The 16,166-nt window shown below is 27.3% G+C and overlaps 4 protein-coding genes across 6 annotated transcripts; 2 read left to right on the top strand and 2 right to left on the bottom strand.

The window, feature by feature from the left end:
• The first annotated feature begins 1,802 nt into the window (after positions 1 to 1,802).
• Positions 1,803 to 5,514, top strand: LOC112593408 (coiled-coil domain-containing protein 191). Of its 2 annotated transcripts, none has more exons than XM_025337795.1 (5): positions 1,803 to 2,289; positions 2,717 to 2,781; positions 3,330 to 4,665; positions 4,924 to 5,078; positions 5,225 to 5,514. In XM_025337795.1, exons 1-5 carry the CDS (start codon positions 2,146 to 2,148, stop codon positions 5,370 to 5,372), a joined length of 1,848 nt encoding a protein of 615 aa, XP_025193580.1. In that variant the 5' UTR covers positions 1,803 to 2,145; the 3' UTR covers positions 5,373 to 5,514. The 2 variants fall into 2 exon arrangements, with proteins under 2 accessions (XP_025193580.1, XP_025193578.1); XM_025337793.1 differs by having other exon boundaries at positions 1,803 to 2,340.
• Positions 5,515 to 5,597: 83 nt separating this feature from the next.
• On the bottom strand, positions 5,598 to 10,013 carry LOC112593389 (palmitoyltransferase ZDHHC23). The gene is made up of 5 exons (XM_025337765.1): positions 9,844 to 10,013; positions 8,961 to 9,166; positions 6,789 to 7,388; positions 6,535 to 6,711; positions 5,598 to 5,835 (listed from the first exon to the last, which is right to left on the bottom strand). Exons 2-5 carry the CDS (start codon positions 9,077 to 9,079, stop codon positions 5,616 to 5,618), a joined length of 1,116 nt encoding a protein of 371 aa, XP_025193550.1. The 5' UTR covers positions 9,080 to 9,166; positions 9,844 to 10,013; the 3' UTR covers positions 5,598 to 5,615.
• LOC112593391 (nuclear cap-binding protein subunit 2-like) lies at positions 9,186 to 9,850 on the bottom strand. Its single transcript, XM_025337768.1, has one exon. The coding sequence runs from the start codon at positions 9,768 to 9,770 to the stop codon at positions 9,291 to 9,293; it is 480 nt and encodes a 159-aa protein (XP_025193553.1). The 5' UTR covers positions 9,771 to 9,850; the 3' UTR covers positions 9,186 to 9,290.
• Positions 10,014 to 10,116: 103 nt separating the features above from the next.
• On the top strand, positions 10,117 to 13,546 carry LOC112593390 (60S ribosomal protein L9). 2 transcript variants are annotated; one of them, XM_025337766.1, is made up of 4 exons: positions 10,117 to 10,223; positions 10,813 to 11,064; positions 11,125 to 11,335; positions 13,419 to 13,546. In XM_025337766.1, exons 2-4 carry the CDS (start codon positions 10,813 to 10,815, stop codon positions 13,520 to 13,522), a joined length of 567 nt encoding a protein of 188 aa, XP_025193551.1. In that variant the 5' UTR covers positions 10,117 to 10,223; the 3' UTR covers positions 13,523 to 13,546. The 2 variants fall into 2 exon arrangements, with proteins under 2 accessions (XP_025193551.1, XP_025193552.1); XM_025337767.1 differs by having other exon boundaries at positions 10,173 to 10,277.
• The last annotated feature ends 2,620 nt before the right edge of the window (positions 13,547 to 16,166 follow it).

Here is a 16,166-nt window from a genome sequence, read left to right as displayed (position 1 = left end):
ATGTATATAATATATATTTATAGGAACTGAAAAATAAATTCATGAAACTATATTTTTTATAAACGTTAAGTAAAAAATTATAAGTTACGCACAAGTCTTACATAGTTATATGGTTGATATAATGATATTGTGGATATTGGATACATTTATCTTACTAAAATAAAATTGTGTATCGAATGGCCAATGGGTGGTTATTTATTCGTTGATCGTCTTCTATAGAAACCATGTTTCTATAAGCTACGTATATATAGGCAGTAGGCGCTAAACTGTCTGAAGTTCTTATTTTAAAATTCTAAGAAACCATTATTATTTTTTCCTGCTTTTAACATAAAATGTATCGAAGATTTATCTTTATCAGTTTACTTTTAGTGCGTCCTATACATTATACACAAATTACACTGTATATATATATATAACACTGTATATATATATATATATATACAGTAGAACCTCGATAACTCGAATCGGTTGGGGGCGAAAAAAAAATTCGAGTTATCGAAAATTCGACTTACAGAGGTTACACGTCATATGATATGTTATAAAGTAGGAGCCAAGATATTCTTTCGAGTTATCGAAAATTCGACTTATAGAAGTTCGAGTTATCGAGGTTCCACTGTATATATTTTCTGTTTAAAGCACTGTATAATAATATACCATATTTTTGGGCCTAGCCTATTTTTTGAATCAAAATAATATAATAGTTACAAGTTTATAATAATAATGATAACAATTTGAAAAATTAATAATTGATCATAGATTTATAATAATTGATATTGATTTTTGACGAAATAGGTGAGTAGGTATTGGAAATAATATAAATAGTCTACTTCAGTAGTCTGTTGAATATAGCACGTTATATCTGTGTTAATAGTAGTAAAATACTACAATAGATGAATAAAATATAGTAGAAATAGAAATGTATTAATCGTAGATAATTAAATTTATTATAAATTAGTGGTCGCACGGCGTTGTAGATAGGCTACTAAATGTAAACTAGTGATCAATGTAATAGCAAAATTTATGAATTTGCTGCTTATAAAATATTCAATGCATTATGTACAATTTTTTTCTCCTTGTAAGCTGAAAATACTAATCGCTATAGTCAGCTTCAGAGTTCTAACACGTTTCACAAGAAATAATTATCTAATTCTAATTTAATCCGTTTATTAAGAATTATCAATGAAGACTTTTCTTTTCCTTTTTAACAAACCGCTTTTTGATAAATTTTTTTTTTTTTTTAGTGAGTTACAATTTGTATTTTATTGTAATAGTCAAATACCTTTTTAGCTGCAAGTTACTGTTATTAATATAAACACTTTCTTCTCCTTGTAATTGAGCTTCTTTAGTCGTAATATTGTCTAATAAATAAATAACAACTATTTTAAGTTTAGTTATCTATTTTTAAATACAATTGAGTACAGAAAAAAAAAATAAATAAATACGTATTTTTTATTATTATATTTGTGTGTTTAAAGTGGTGTAACGAAATACAGTAACCTTAACGCCCCGAATCCTTATAGCTATGTTTATTTATTATAAGTAAATAATAATAAAGTGAAAAATGAAAAATATTTTATATTATAATATAACCAATATCAATTAGTTTTCAAAATATAAATATTATTTATTTTTATATTTTATTTGTCATAAATCATATTTAACTATAAAAATTTTTGGTTACCTACCTGGTACCTATAATGTACCTAAGTAGTATTAAACACAGTATTCTATGGCGTTCAAAATTTCTCATTAATATCTTACAATATAATAAAATTCTATTATGATATATAATATGTATTATGTAGGTATTTACATCAACTATAATATTATATCATAGTTTATACCTATATCGGCTATATCACAGTTGCTATAGCGATCATGGTAGTAACATGTAAACATTTTCTTACCGGCATCACAATATATCATAGGGTCTGGTGTAATTGTTGTTATTGTTATAATTTTATTAATGTGTAATATTGTAAAACACGCAGTCATGAGTGTTATTATTGATACATCGGCGTGAAAGGTGTAAACTAAACTTATGAAACGTAAAATAACTACGTAGACATGTATAGTGCACAATATAATACATATTTTGTTTCTACTTCTTGTTTAATTATGTGTATATTAAATTGAATATGTTGTATGTATAAAATATTAAGTTTAAGAACAATATATGTTGAGATAACGTTCAATATGGATCCCCAGGCCGTCAACTTCCAATACTGCAACTTAGCAGTTCAAGACGTTGCACAATTTTCCAAAAAAAATCTAGAAGATTATAGAATTGTTAGTAGAAAACAATTGGATAGAATCGTTAGTAATTCTGAAAGACACTTGGTAAATAGTAAAATTTTTATCATAAAAATAAAACTAAGTTTATCTTATATTGCCTTATTTATATCGGATCGTTCTTACATAAAATGTGTGTGTACAATTATTGGTGTAGCTAGTATACGCAACCGATGAATTTTTACTTTTATGTTTTGAAATATTTGCATTTATTAAGTTTTTGTAGTTGGCCAATTATAGGTAAATTATTTTTACTCGACTATAAACATTTCTTAAAAGATTTAGTGATTTTTTTTTTTTTTTATGCATGATCTAAAATAACTAACATAATATTTTATTCAACGTTATATTTATTTATTATTTAGTATTATGTGGGTAATAAGTAGTATAGTTAATTATTTAATTTATTTTGATTACATTTTAGACAGAAGATGAACATCGTTGGTTAATTAAACGAGACTGTAAAAAAGTTATTTCAGATATAAACAAGTAAGTTTTTATTTTTCATCAAACAACTTAATTAAATGTGAAAAACTACTACTAAACTAATTTAAATAAAAAAAAAAAAAAAAATTAAGACTTAAAATTTAACTAACTGTATATTATGTGTTTTATATACGAATATGTCATGTGTTACAACTGCAGCTAAATGTTATAAAACATATGCCTAGATAGTTTTATTTTTAATACAAATATGGGTGAATTTGAGAGCTTCTCTCCTCCCCCCATTCGCTATATGCATGTTTATTAAGGTATTACCTGTGCATTTAAAATTTTTCAGATTTTTGATTTAATTTCAGTTAAATTAATTTTATTTATTTAATTCGAATACACAGTATTATACAATGTAAGTCATCTGCAGGCTGTTTATTTGGATGTAATAAATGTTTAAACATCGTATGATAAAAACCATCCAAAACTTAAATCTCAATTAGAATTTCATATCTATATTTGACTTCGACTATATATTATATATATTTTATTATATTATTATTAATAAGTCGTAACTAATTTTGTTATAATATTGTACATGACAGGTGTGCGCGCAGGAAAAAATTGAAACACACCGAACGAAGAATATCGTCGATCGTTGATCGACGAGCATTGCAGCAGGACGAAGAGTTTCGCTGCAAAAACGCGGCGGTCATCAATGATGTTTTGAATATTTGCCGTAACACGTCACCTGATGCGAGAATCAGCACAATCGTCAATAATTTTACCGTCATCAATGTACAACAGTTGAACGTCAACATCATCAACAACAACATTAATTACTATCAAAATGATTATAATAATCGCGGTAGCGAACCAACAACGATATTCGAGTGCACGGAAGACGACTATCAAACTGATCGTACAACTACTGAAAATGACCGATGTTGTAACAACGCGACGAGCGAAAAAAACGGATCAGAAACGTTGGCAATGCGTTTGCTGCAGAGGATTTACTGGGACAAGTGGCGGGATTACACGACAAAATCGAAAGCGTCCCGCGGTCTCGAAGGGATTAACAATAAAGTCAATAAGTTTTTGTCGAAAATTCAAGAAGAATTGGACACTGACAATCGTCGGCGGAAGAATAGAACGGCCGATGACAATAAACAGACTTGTGCGTGGAATCGTGTGGCACCAGTGACGAAGCGGATCGCCCACCGTGACCGTCAGCAGGCAAAAATTGACGAACAGAAAAAAATGCTTGAGAAACAGCGAATGGAAATCGAACGCCTGAGACTTCAACAATTTAAATTGGAATCCGAAAAGGCGTTACTTGAGAACCAGAGACTGTTGCAGGATCTGCATCATTCTGGCGGGTATGAAAGGAAACCCAAAATCCGAAACGCGCAGCCGCCACAGCGCAGCGCTGCCACGGCGAATCCGTCGGACATACTGAACCGGATGGAAGTACGGGCCCTGGAACGCCGGGTTAAGTGGGAGGCAATTAAGGAGAGGCGCCGGAAGGCGGAACAGGAAGAAATGCGGAGAAAACGTGAGCTGGAGGAAAAGTGCATGAGAGAACGGATGGAAAAGAAACGCGAGCGATTGCTCGAGGCTAGGGAAAACCTGAGATTGAGGACTATCGAAGAGGAAAGACGAAAGGCGGAAAGGGAAGCGTGGCGGGAGAACGTTCGGATCGCTGACGATTCGTATCGTAAACTGTTGATGAGGAGAGGACTCGAAGCGTTCAGAGCGAATTTAAATTGTGCCAGATGGCGGGCAGAAGAGGCTTCAGAACACTACGACAGACAATTAGTCAGCACTTGCTTCAACAAATGGCGATTTTACGTGAATAATAGTATGAACGAGAAAATATTTTTGGCTGATCAGTTTTACAAGCAGAAATTAATGAAAACTACATTTCTAGGATTTTATGAGGTATAACTTAATTATGTGCAAGTCACATTTCATAAAATCTAATTATTTTACATTACATTGAGTGGTATATGTGATGTTAGAGTATATAATTTAGGTAGGTACCTACATAAATAAATAATAATATACAATTAACGATATAGGTAGTATTGTAGTAGGTAGGTACCTACCTAATTTTATTAAGTTACGAATTTACGAATTTATGACAATATAAACAAGTGAACATATTATGATATGTTTATTTCAATAATTAATTTCTAGATTTTAGAAGAGAGGAAAAAAAAACAACAAGTAGCTGAAGATTGGCACAATTTTAAAATGGAAGAATATTGGTTTAAGAGATGGCATGATTATGTCAGAGAAATTAGAGTTCAAACACAAATAAAAATGTTGAAAGCAGAATCTTATCATAACAAGTAATTATATTATAAAATCTATATTTGACATATTAATATATTATAAGATTAATTTATTTAGTCAAAATAGATAATTATTAATACAAGATAAAAACTCAATAGTTATTGTTGATAAATACTGATTGGAATTTGATTGTAATTTGTAGGATAATAATGAAGCATTGTTTTGATAATTGGAGAAAGTTTCCTGAAATAATGTACAAGGAAAGGCTTAAAGACTGCCGACTACGTATGTGGCATGAAAAGGTTCAAGAAATTTTACCAGACTTTATTCCACCAGAATTTGAATTATAATATACTTACTGTAGATTTATCACAAAATTGTACAAAATATGTATAGATTAATTATATATATTGTTTTTCTTGTGCTACCTAACAATTGAATGAAACATTATTATTTATATAATTATTATATTACAATATGAAATGATTATTACAAAATAAAAACTTAATATATATATATATTATATTATATAACAAAAATAATTCATAAAATAGATGTATGAAAAATTAAAAACATATATTCAGACTTAGAGTTCAGACATTATTGAAAAATGCTTTCCAATTTGAAAATAAATTTCTAATAAAGTGCCTAGATAGGAACCAACGGCAACCACTTTTAAAATCTTTACATTGTTCTTGCCACTCGTGGTAAGTTATTCCTAGGGAAACCAAATAGAAATCGTTGATAAACATTACAAATAAAATGACTGCGACTGCAAAACAATATAACCCGGATACAAAACAAATACCATACCTAGAAAAAATCAAAATACATAAATTAAGTTATGAGTAAGTCATGCTTACTGTGTTTGGTCTTTAATATTAATTCATTTTAATACAAATTTATCTATTTTCATTATTAATATATTATTAGTTTAAAAAATATATTTAGAATCTAAGCAAAATATTGATTAAAAAACTAACTGTTGATCCTTTACAAAAATTAATCAAAATGTATTATTTCATTTTATTAATTAATAGAACCAGTGCCGGATCTAATATTTTTTTAATCCGGGGCAAAATATGAAATTAGCGCCCTTTTATATGAATAACCTTTATTTTTTTTTTTCACTTATTACATAATTAGAAATTTGCGCCCCTTTATGACTAGTATCCGGGGCACGTGCCCTGGATTGACCCCCCCCCCCTAGATCCGGTACTGAATAGAACAAAAATCACTGAATTTAAATATCGAATTAATAATACGATGAGACTTTTTTTTTATAAATGCAAATGAAAAACAAGAAATTAAACGTTTTTAAATGTGAAAATCTTTCATATTATTTATTTATTATTAATAATTTAATAATAAATAAATAATTATTTCTAAAGTTCCTGTGTTATTAATTTTTATCCAAAAGGATTTTTTGATATAAAAATGAAAATATTTTTAGATAGTAATGAATCAAAAATTATTAATTTGTGTAAAATAAAATAATAAAAATTATCTTACATAATGTCATAATATACATCACTACAGTCATCAGGTAACATGATTGTTGCAAAAACATTGAAAGGATGACATAGCGTAGTTAGAATGAGATTTGATAAGAAAGTAAACAAAATTGAACCAAGTAACAGACCTGCCATATATGGTTTCCTATTATATTTTCCGATGCAACAGTCTATCCTGTATGAATAAATAATACATTATTATGATTGTATTTATTTATGCTTAGTGTAAATCGGTAGGCCTAAGTATCATACCAATAAGAATGTATGTGTTGTTGGATCACACAGGTCTTACACACAAAACAGTGATACGTTCTGGATGGTACATCTCTTTTACAAGTATTGCATTGAATATTTTCAATTTCACTTATTAAAATTATATTTTCATTTGTTTCATTGATATTAGTCATTTCTAGATCATATTTCAGATGAGATTTGATCGCATGTTTCTTGGTAAAATAAAAACAAGCTGCTGTGGCTATCATAGTGACTGTAATTATGATGTTTTCATTAGTGTTTATATCTAACATGGGCACAACCAGAAACTGGAATATAATTAACACTAATGATGCTGATGTCAATGTCCAAACATAGAAGAATTTCGTAGCCACTCTGTATTTGCGGACAGTACGATGAGTGTAATAAAGAAAAAATGTAATCAACGGAAACATTAATATGGTTGGCCAAAACCCCAAGGCAGCAAAATAAAGAGTAGCTGGAAAGAGAAGTAATGGCACAGCAGAATCTAAAGAAATTCGTCTTGCTCCACCCTGCCAAGGAATTCTAAATCGATCTTGAAAATTTGCCACCATAACATTTATTTCTATGTCTCTAGATGGTGGACATTTCAATAAACTGAAACAATTTAAATAAATTAAGATGTATAGTTATACATTTTAATAATAGAAAATAATAATTTAATTTTATAATTACTATTTTAACTAGTAATAACAGAATATATAATATAAAATATATACATATATATACAATATGTTACATAATTTATAATGGTCATAATATGATTGTTTTAATAAATTATTTTCCCTCTACGTTTAAAAATTTATTTTATCATTTTGTTAATGCATTTGTAATTTTTTTTGAATATGAAATTTACTTTAATAAGATTGTGATCTTATGCTTATGAGTAATGAAATAAGTCTTTTATCTTTTCTTATGATTGGCTATGTATATTTAAAACTACAATGCCTATTAATTAAAATACTGTCTGTTTAAAAATGAAAGTCAAATATTTTTATTTGCATTGTATATTACATTTTTTATCCATTTTTATAAGTCTTAGAAATAGCCCAATAATTGTTACTAAGAAATGGATTTAAATGCACAAGAAATCCTCAAATGTGTTTCTAAAAATACTGTAATGTGCTACAAAATATACATTTAAAACATTTTATTTAAAATAATGTAAAAATTAAGTATTAAAAACAGTATTTCAACATCTTTACTACATATATGTCATCATCTTTGATAATAACGACCAGTTGTACTTTTATCATTAAAAATATTGTATATTGATAGTCTATAGATTATTACCCATTTTCATAAGTAATCAAGTAATTTGATAAATGATAAATATAAGGTATAAACATTGAAATATTCAAAATATGCTAGATACAATTACTAATTATTTTAATACGAATTTAAATTAAGGATAATCCTCATCAGATTAAAAAACATTTTATTTCAATACATATATGTTGTTAACACGTATAATTAATATACTTAATTATGTTTAAATAGTTTATATTTATAGTTTGAATATAAGTATATTGTATCTCGTATGTGCATTAACACTACTCTACTAACAATTATAATTGAAATTGTTTGAGACATTTTCAACTTCATATTAGCCTTATTTAAATAAATGAATTGTTAATAAAAGATATCACTGTAATACTTTTTTTCTATCAGCATTGCTCATTGGCCACTAGTTGTTAGTAACATAATTAAGATTTTTAATTAATTCTTTCAGAAGAAAAATTTAAGATTCTTAAACATACTCTTATATTTATAACCAACATATAATTATAATAAAAATTATAATTTAACTTGGTTCACCTATAACTTTAAATTTATCATTGCTTTTTTTTATTTAGGTACACAAAGATTTTATTGATTGCTAATTACTTCAAAATTATAATAATACTAGTTTGTAGGTATAAAATAATTTTTTTTTTTTTTATAACTAACACTTATTTCAGGGAAAAAAAATTGTAAAACTTAAAGTTGATAAATAGAAATTTGTTAATTAACTTATCAATAGTTTTATTTATGACAATAGTGTTATACATGGCTATCATTCATCATTAAGAATTATAAAGAAGTTGCTGCAAATTGTTAAAAAATAAAACAAGCTAACTAAAAACAGTGCCAGTATTCAATAATATGATAAGTGTTCAGTATATTTACTTAGAACAGCAGTTTCCAAATGGCGGACAAATACAAAGATCTGATATTATAGTAGACTTTTCTTCATTCATATTAATATATTCACAGCAATGCAAATTATCAGATCGGTTATCATTCATTTGTGCGTAGAAATTTAAAAGTGTCACATTCCAATGTGATTAAACATGATCAAAGAATGATCGTTTGAGTTTGAATTGAATACACTTCTACAACATATAAAATATTTATTTATTTACAAAATCAAGCAGTAGGAAATTTACATGATAAGAAAAAAAAAAAAAAATTATAAATATTTGAAAAAGATATAATTTGGTGGGCTTAAATTGTGCATTAATCCATTGGAAGGGCGTCTTTATTTCTGCCAAATATTATCATGTCTGCCTTGGGTTGAGCGTTTTTGCCATATCCACCACGGCCAATATCATAATCAGTCCTATACTCGTCCCGCACTTGACCACCTGTTTTTCCACGACCATATTGTCTGCCTTCCAGAAATCCAGCATCCCAGTCTGTGCGAATGATTCGGTCGTCTAAACGAGTGCCGTTAACATAACGCATACAATTTTCTGCATCTTCCCTTGTATAGTACTCGATGAAGCAAAAACCACAAGGTGTTTTCTTGAATTTGTCAAGGCCCATGACAATACGCTTAATATCACCACATTTAGAGAACAGTTCGTATATCTGGCCTTCAGTCGTATAAAAAGCTAAGTTTCCAATGTACATAGTTGTTGACGTGCGCAATAACTTGTCGAGCTCACTTCGAGAGCCTTTAAAGTGCTGATCTCTATACGAGCTTATTTCAGCCATGGTGTTTGTTTTTAAAAATGGGCGAGTATTTTTTTCAGAGGTTAAGTATTTAATAAATAAATAATTTACTTACGAGACGTACAAAACGCGTTTTTCATAAAAATGGTAAGCTGTATCTAAAACCACTTATCAGTAAACAGTTAAGCGCTATGTACTCTGAGGTAGTGAGGTACTAATGCACTATGCGTCTATGCAGTAATGCAGTATTGCAGTAAGCATTTTTAAGCAATGGCAAACTGACGCCAAACAAAAACAACGGTTGATAAGAATATTGATAACAAAAATCATACTGGTTACTGTGGTTGTGTTTACGACTAAATATCGTACATTAAAGCATACCGCTTATACCACGTCCTCATGATATTTTTCATAACCTCGAATACACACTTAAACAAATAATTCTCTTCTTCGATTTTAGTTTACGTCGTCGGTGTGTTCGGATTTTCATCCAAGGTAATCCAAATTTTCGTCTACTGTATTATATTTTAAAATCAATTGATCGTAGCAGTAAGTTCTCCACAATTGTTATTTTATTTTGTGTTCGTGTTTAGAAGTATATTTTTTCTAGTTTCGTGACTTACGACGGTGACGACCGACGACAAGTTGATTTTGCACTTCTCCGTGACTATTTGCTGTGTTAGGTTTCTATTGATTTTTATATAGGTCTTATTTTTGATCTTCGGACACGACTTAACCAATTAGTCGATTATTTAAGAGTATTTCTGTTAACTATTGTGAGTTTAAAATTTTGGAATGTATTGAATTTTTCGTTGACATCCTCAACATTGAATTAAAAGTGCACACGGGCAATAAATCCGTGTACTATGTATCATTAATATAAATTATTATAATTTCAGTGATTTCATTGTGTAATTTTTAAGATTTCCTGGCTGCATAATCTCATTAATGCCTGTTGCACACTGATACATTTTGTATATTGGTCATTATTAACTTCTGAATCTTCACTGAGATACAATATTTATTGTTGTTTTGTATGTTTTGTTTTGAATATCCATTTAAAATATTTATTTAAAACTTTCAGATGAGGACCATAAACGCCAACCAATCCGTGAAAATCCCCGAAGGCATTGATGTCACGGTCAATAAGAGGATTATAATTGTAAAAGGCCCCCGTGGTTCATTAGAGAGAAATTTTAAACATTTGGCTGTTGATATATACCTGAAAGGACCACGTTTGTTAACTGTGGAAAAATGGTTTGGCACCAAGAAAGAATTGGCTGCCGTCAGAACTATCTGTACCCATGTTGAAAACATGATAAAGGGTGTGACTAAAGTAAGCGCCTATTAATTAAATAATAAAACTTTTTGAAATTATTTTTTTAATTATTTTTAGGGTTTCTTGTACAAAATGAGAGCTGTGTATGCCCATTTCCCAATCAATTGCGTTACTTCTGAAAACAATTCACTCATAGAAATCAGAAATTTCTTGGGTGAAAAATATATTAGACGTGTCAAGATGTCGCCAGGTGTAACCATAACTAACTCAAAACAAAAAGACGAGTTAATTGTTGAAGGAAATGACATAGAAAAAGTTTCTAGATCAGGTATAATATAATATATCATTTATAATTTGTATGATTAAATACTTAAATTCTCAATTAAATTTAAATTTTATATCAAATCACTTTAAATTAAAATATAATTTACTAATTGTTGATAGTTACTAATTAAATTATTTATAAATTTAAGTTTAGTATTTTAATAATAGTAAAATATTTATTGGTCCAGAGAAATATCTGTTGGCTTAATTGAATCCAGGATAGGTAGTAAATATGCTGTTCATATTCAATGTCCATATTTTGATAAAAATGTCTATTAAATAATGTAAAACGTGATTAATTATACATTTTTCATTTTAATTCAATGATTATGAATAAGCTATTTATAAAACAATATTTTTAGTTAATGTATTAAATATAGTTGGTTATTGATATTGAATCCAACAACTTAAAATTTAGAGGGAACCTTTAGAATGATTATTAATAGGCGTATGGATACAAATTTTAATAGTTCAGAATATGCTACTTTTAATTTTATAATCCAATTAGATCTTTTAAGTTTTGTTATTATAATAAATGGTATTAGCATTATATAATAATTTTAAGAGAACCCCATACCTGCTTACATTGTCTTTATTTATTAAACATATAACATAGAATATCATACATTTTGATCAAAGGTTTAACTATAAATTTGGATCTCCAAGGTAGTATCAACTATTGGCCCATATCTATTTATGCTACCAAAATTTTTCAATTTTTAAATAATAATAAAAAAAAATTAATAGTTTAATTTAACATAAATTAAATTTGAATTGTGGGAGAATTATTTTTTGGCAAGTGTCAATTAGACCAGTACTGTTATAATTATAATTTATTTAATTTATGCAATTTTACATTTGATGTACCATGTCTTACAATACTGTCATACTGATAAAATAAAGCTAAATGTAATTTTGATTTCAAGCTTATTAATAGTGTTATCTGTTATTATTGTATGTAAGTTTTAAATCATGCAAACTATAAGTGGAGTATTTCCAATTTTTTTTGAACACATAATGTAACAAAAATTACAATTTAAAAGTTAAACTTATTGGTTCTCAGTCAAAGGCAATCTGTCAAATGTAAATTTACATTTATACAGATAAACCAAGATATACAAATAATTTTCTTGAGTTATATTTTTATAATTATTACATTTTTAGGTGTTATTGATGTATTGTGGTAGAATCCTGAATCATCTGATAATAATGATTACTGTCCTACAAAATACACACTATATTATATACATGTGAACTAATCACTAATAGTTTGTTAATAGTTCATAATATATAATATTTTAAAATTATTCATAGTTATGTCTCAATATTATAATTAAGATAATTCTAGTATATAGTCTTTGCTATTTGCAATTAATTTATGTTCTTAATTTAGTTTATATAATATATTTTAATCTTTTTCTCCGTATCACTTATTTTTGTTGTCAACAATTATTTCATTAATGATAGGTATATAAGTTTAGCTTGGTATATACTCTTAAAAGAAGTATATGTTTTGCACCTTTGTTTTTATCTCTATAGTAGTACGTTGTGAATTTTAAAACAAAATTGAAATTTTTGTATACATAAATTATGTTCAAGGGTTTCAGGTCTTAGGGCATTGTTATAACTTAACATCCTGTAGTTTTACTTTTGAAAAACTCATTTAACTCCTTGATGTTTACTATTACAGTTAATTTATCACCAAAATTAAAAGTTAGAAAAGTTAACCTCAAAGTTTTTTTTTATATATTTCAATTTCAGAGTGATTAATTAAAATTTTAAACGCATAAAAATTTAAGATTTTCAAACTGGTTTTAATTTTTTTTTTTAATAAAAAGTATGAGGTTTACCCGATAATTTTAAGATTTTATAGTAGGTAAATTTAAATTCAATGTAATATTATGTATTTGCAAGACAAAACACATGGAGGTTTAATGTCTTTAACCCAAACTATTAATCTGAAAAAAAGTTAAATAAAAATTTAAAACACTTTTATTGTATAAATTATAAACTATGGCGTATAAATGATTCAATTTGTATTATCTAGTGTTTAATTATAATAAAAAATTATTTATTATTTGTTCTAGCTGCTTTAATCCAACAGTCTACAACCGTAAAGAACAAGGATATCCGTAAGTTCTTGGATGGTTTATATGTATCTGAAAAGACAACAGTTGTACAAGAGGAATAAAAATTGATTATTTCATACGTTTAATTTTGTTTTTTTTTTTTTTATCATTTCTTTATACTAGTGTTAGTATTCAAAAAGATTTTATTTAAGGCATTTAAGCAAATTAATACTGTATATACTCTATTCTAAATAAGATTGCCTACTTAAACGCATACATACTAATTGGCCAAAATAATCTGATGATCCCCCTTACAAGATTTGGGTATGTTGTGGTTTGTTTCCAATAATCAACTGTTATTATTTGTCATGGTCGACATCATGATATTAATATTTTAATACATCACATTATAGGTGAGTGTATAGGTGCAATAATATTTTTATACTAATGGGTATTTAAAATATTGAATTCATAAATTATTTCAAAATTAGCTTATTAGTAGTCCGGTATTTTAAGAATGATATGGTATAGTTCACTAATAGCTCATTAGTCATTACATAATATACATCTTATGACTCGATGACAGGTATTAACACTCGCTATGGTGACTAGACATTTGCGAATATGACTAGTTTTCATTGTTCAAGTAGTCATTCTTATCCTAAAATGAATATAATTTCAGATTTATTTATTATAGCTTATTGTATATCTCGTGTTTGATATAAATGTTTTAGTAACTGAGCATAACTATAAACATGAATCTACTCAGATTTGCCAGAAGCTTCTTTACAAATTTTTGATTTTGATTTAAATTCATATACTTATGAATATATGGTTCCACTGAAAAGACTCGTGTAAATTAGATTGGTTATGTTGGTTATCTTTTATTGGATGAGTTCTTTTTTCTTGTTTAGTTCAGTATATATTGTATTTAGATAGTATCAATTTTAAAGCTATGTTCAAGTAATTGTTAGTCATCATTGGTATAAATTTAGATTTGTTAGGGCAATCTCCTGATGTGAGTGAGGTACATAACTCATAGTATAGTGTACCTGGTTTTGATTGCATATGTTATTCTACCTATTGTTTTCAATATTTGCTCGTGTATATTACAATACAATTGTCAATGGCGGTAAACCGGTACATTGCCTAGGCATAAATAGGTGATAGGCTATGCAATGATTTAATGAGACAATGTGTGTTTTAAATAAGAAATTTAGATTTTAGATAATAGATTATTGGATAATATAAGAAAAATATGGAAGAAAAGTACATTGGTTTAAGGAGTTATACGACGAGCAGTATACTAGCAAAACATATCAATCCATAATGGACTGATTTAATTATTGTTTTGTGTAATCATGAAACAATTACATGTAGATCTTAAAATTTTTCTAGAAAATTATTTAATTTTTTTTGGAAATCTTAACACTTCAATAATTTATAATTTAACTAAAGTTGATTATATAAAATAAACTGAAATGATTTGTTTTACATTTAAAATTTGTACAATATTGTAAACTACACAACATAAAATGCTTGGCGATTTTATATTAAAGGTATCGGTATGTAAATATTGTAAATTTATAACTTAGGTAATTCTAAAAAAAACTAAGAGTTGCTAGTATTCAGTGGAAACACTAGAAACTATCGTTAGATTAAATTAGGTTTTACCAACAATGAAATATTACAATTTACAAATAATTTACAAATGGGGTTTTTCCTCAACATAATACTTATGTTTTTTTAATCTATTGTAAATGTCTATCGAGTTTGCTTAATTTAGTAATTGTATACGCAATGTAAATTTTCTAAGAAATTAAAAAAGGTTAGATTAGGTTTACTATAATTATTAGTTTATAAAAATTTAATTATAAATTTGGTAATTCTAAAAACAAATTTGTGATTGCTTAATTATCTATACCTATATTTTAATTCATATAATTATGTAGGAGGTTAATTGTATTTAATATAGTATTCATTGTACTTCTATTACCTATTATGCTCCAATAAAATGTCATTAACAGATTAATATCGATGTAACATAACCTACTGATATCTATTTTGTACACAACTATAACTTATAGACAGCAGTATCAATTTTACTGAATAAAATATTTTGACCCACCCATCCACCATTTAATGTACCTATTTGGCAACATTGGCATGTAAACTCAACTTTGATGAGTCATAAAATATTTCACACTAGTTATTTGCATTAGTATATGTATATATTACTTTTTTTTAACAATATAAATGAATATTTACGGTTCAATGATTATGAATTCTATAGTATCATGATAAAATATATATGTAGGTATGTCTAATAATGTGTATAGGTACCTAGGTTATGTTTTGCGTATCTTTATGTTTAATCTATTTAATTAATATTTTTGATATATAAAATCAAATTTAGAACGTAGAACGACTAAGGCAGTTAAGCAGTACTGTTACTGTATAAAATATATCTTATGTGAATCTGAATCTGAAATATGATAAAAACGATTATAGAGATTTAACTTGATCAAATAACTAATACGGTAAATAAATGGAATACTATTTGATTGAATATATACTGCAACATATATATACTTGCATTCCACGGTTGAATTAAATCTAAAGAGTTGATGCTTAGTGCGCGAGACAGGAGCTTCTTGTAGATACTTTTAGATGTGTACCTATTCGATTACGATTCTAATAGTGTTTCGAGTAGTAACTAGTTTACTATATTAGTACTTAATACCTACCTATAAACCACACGATTGC

The sequence above is a fragment of the Melanaphis sacchari genome, unplaced genomic scaffold (assembly GCF_002803265.2).
Source record: "Melanaphis sacchari strain LSU unplaced genomic scaffold, SCAv2.0 Contig202_pilon_pilon, whole genome shotgun sequence".
Taxonomy (NCBI): Eukaryota; Metazoa; Arthropoda; class Insecta; order Hemiptera; family Aphididae; genus Melanaphis; species Melanaphis sacchari.
Note: the sequence above shows the minus strand (reverse complement) of the source record. Positions and strands in the feature narration are given on the sequence as shown.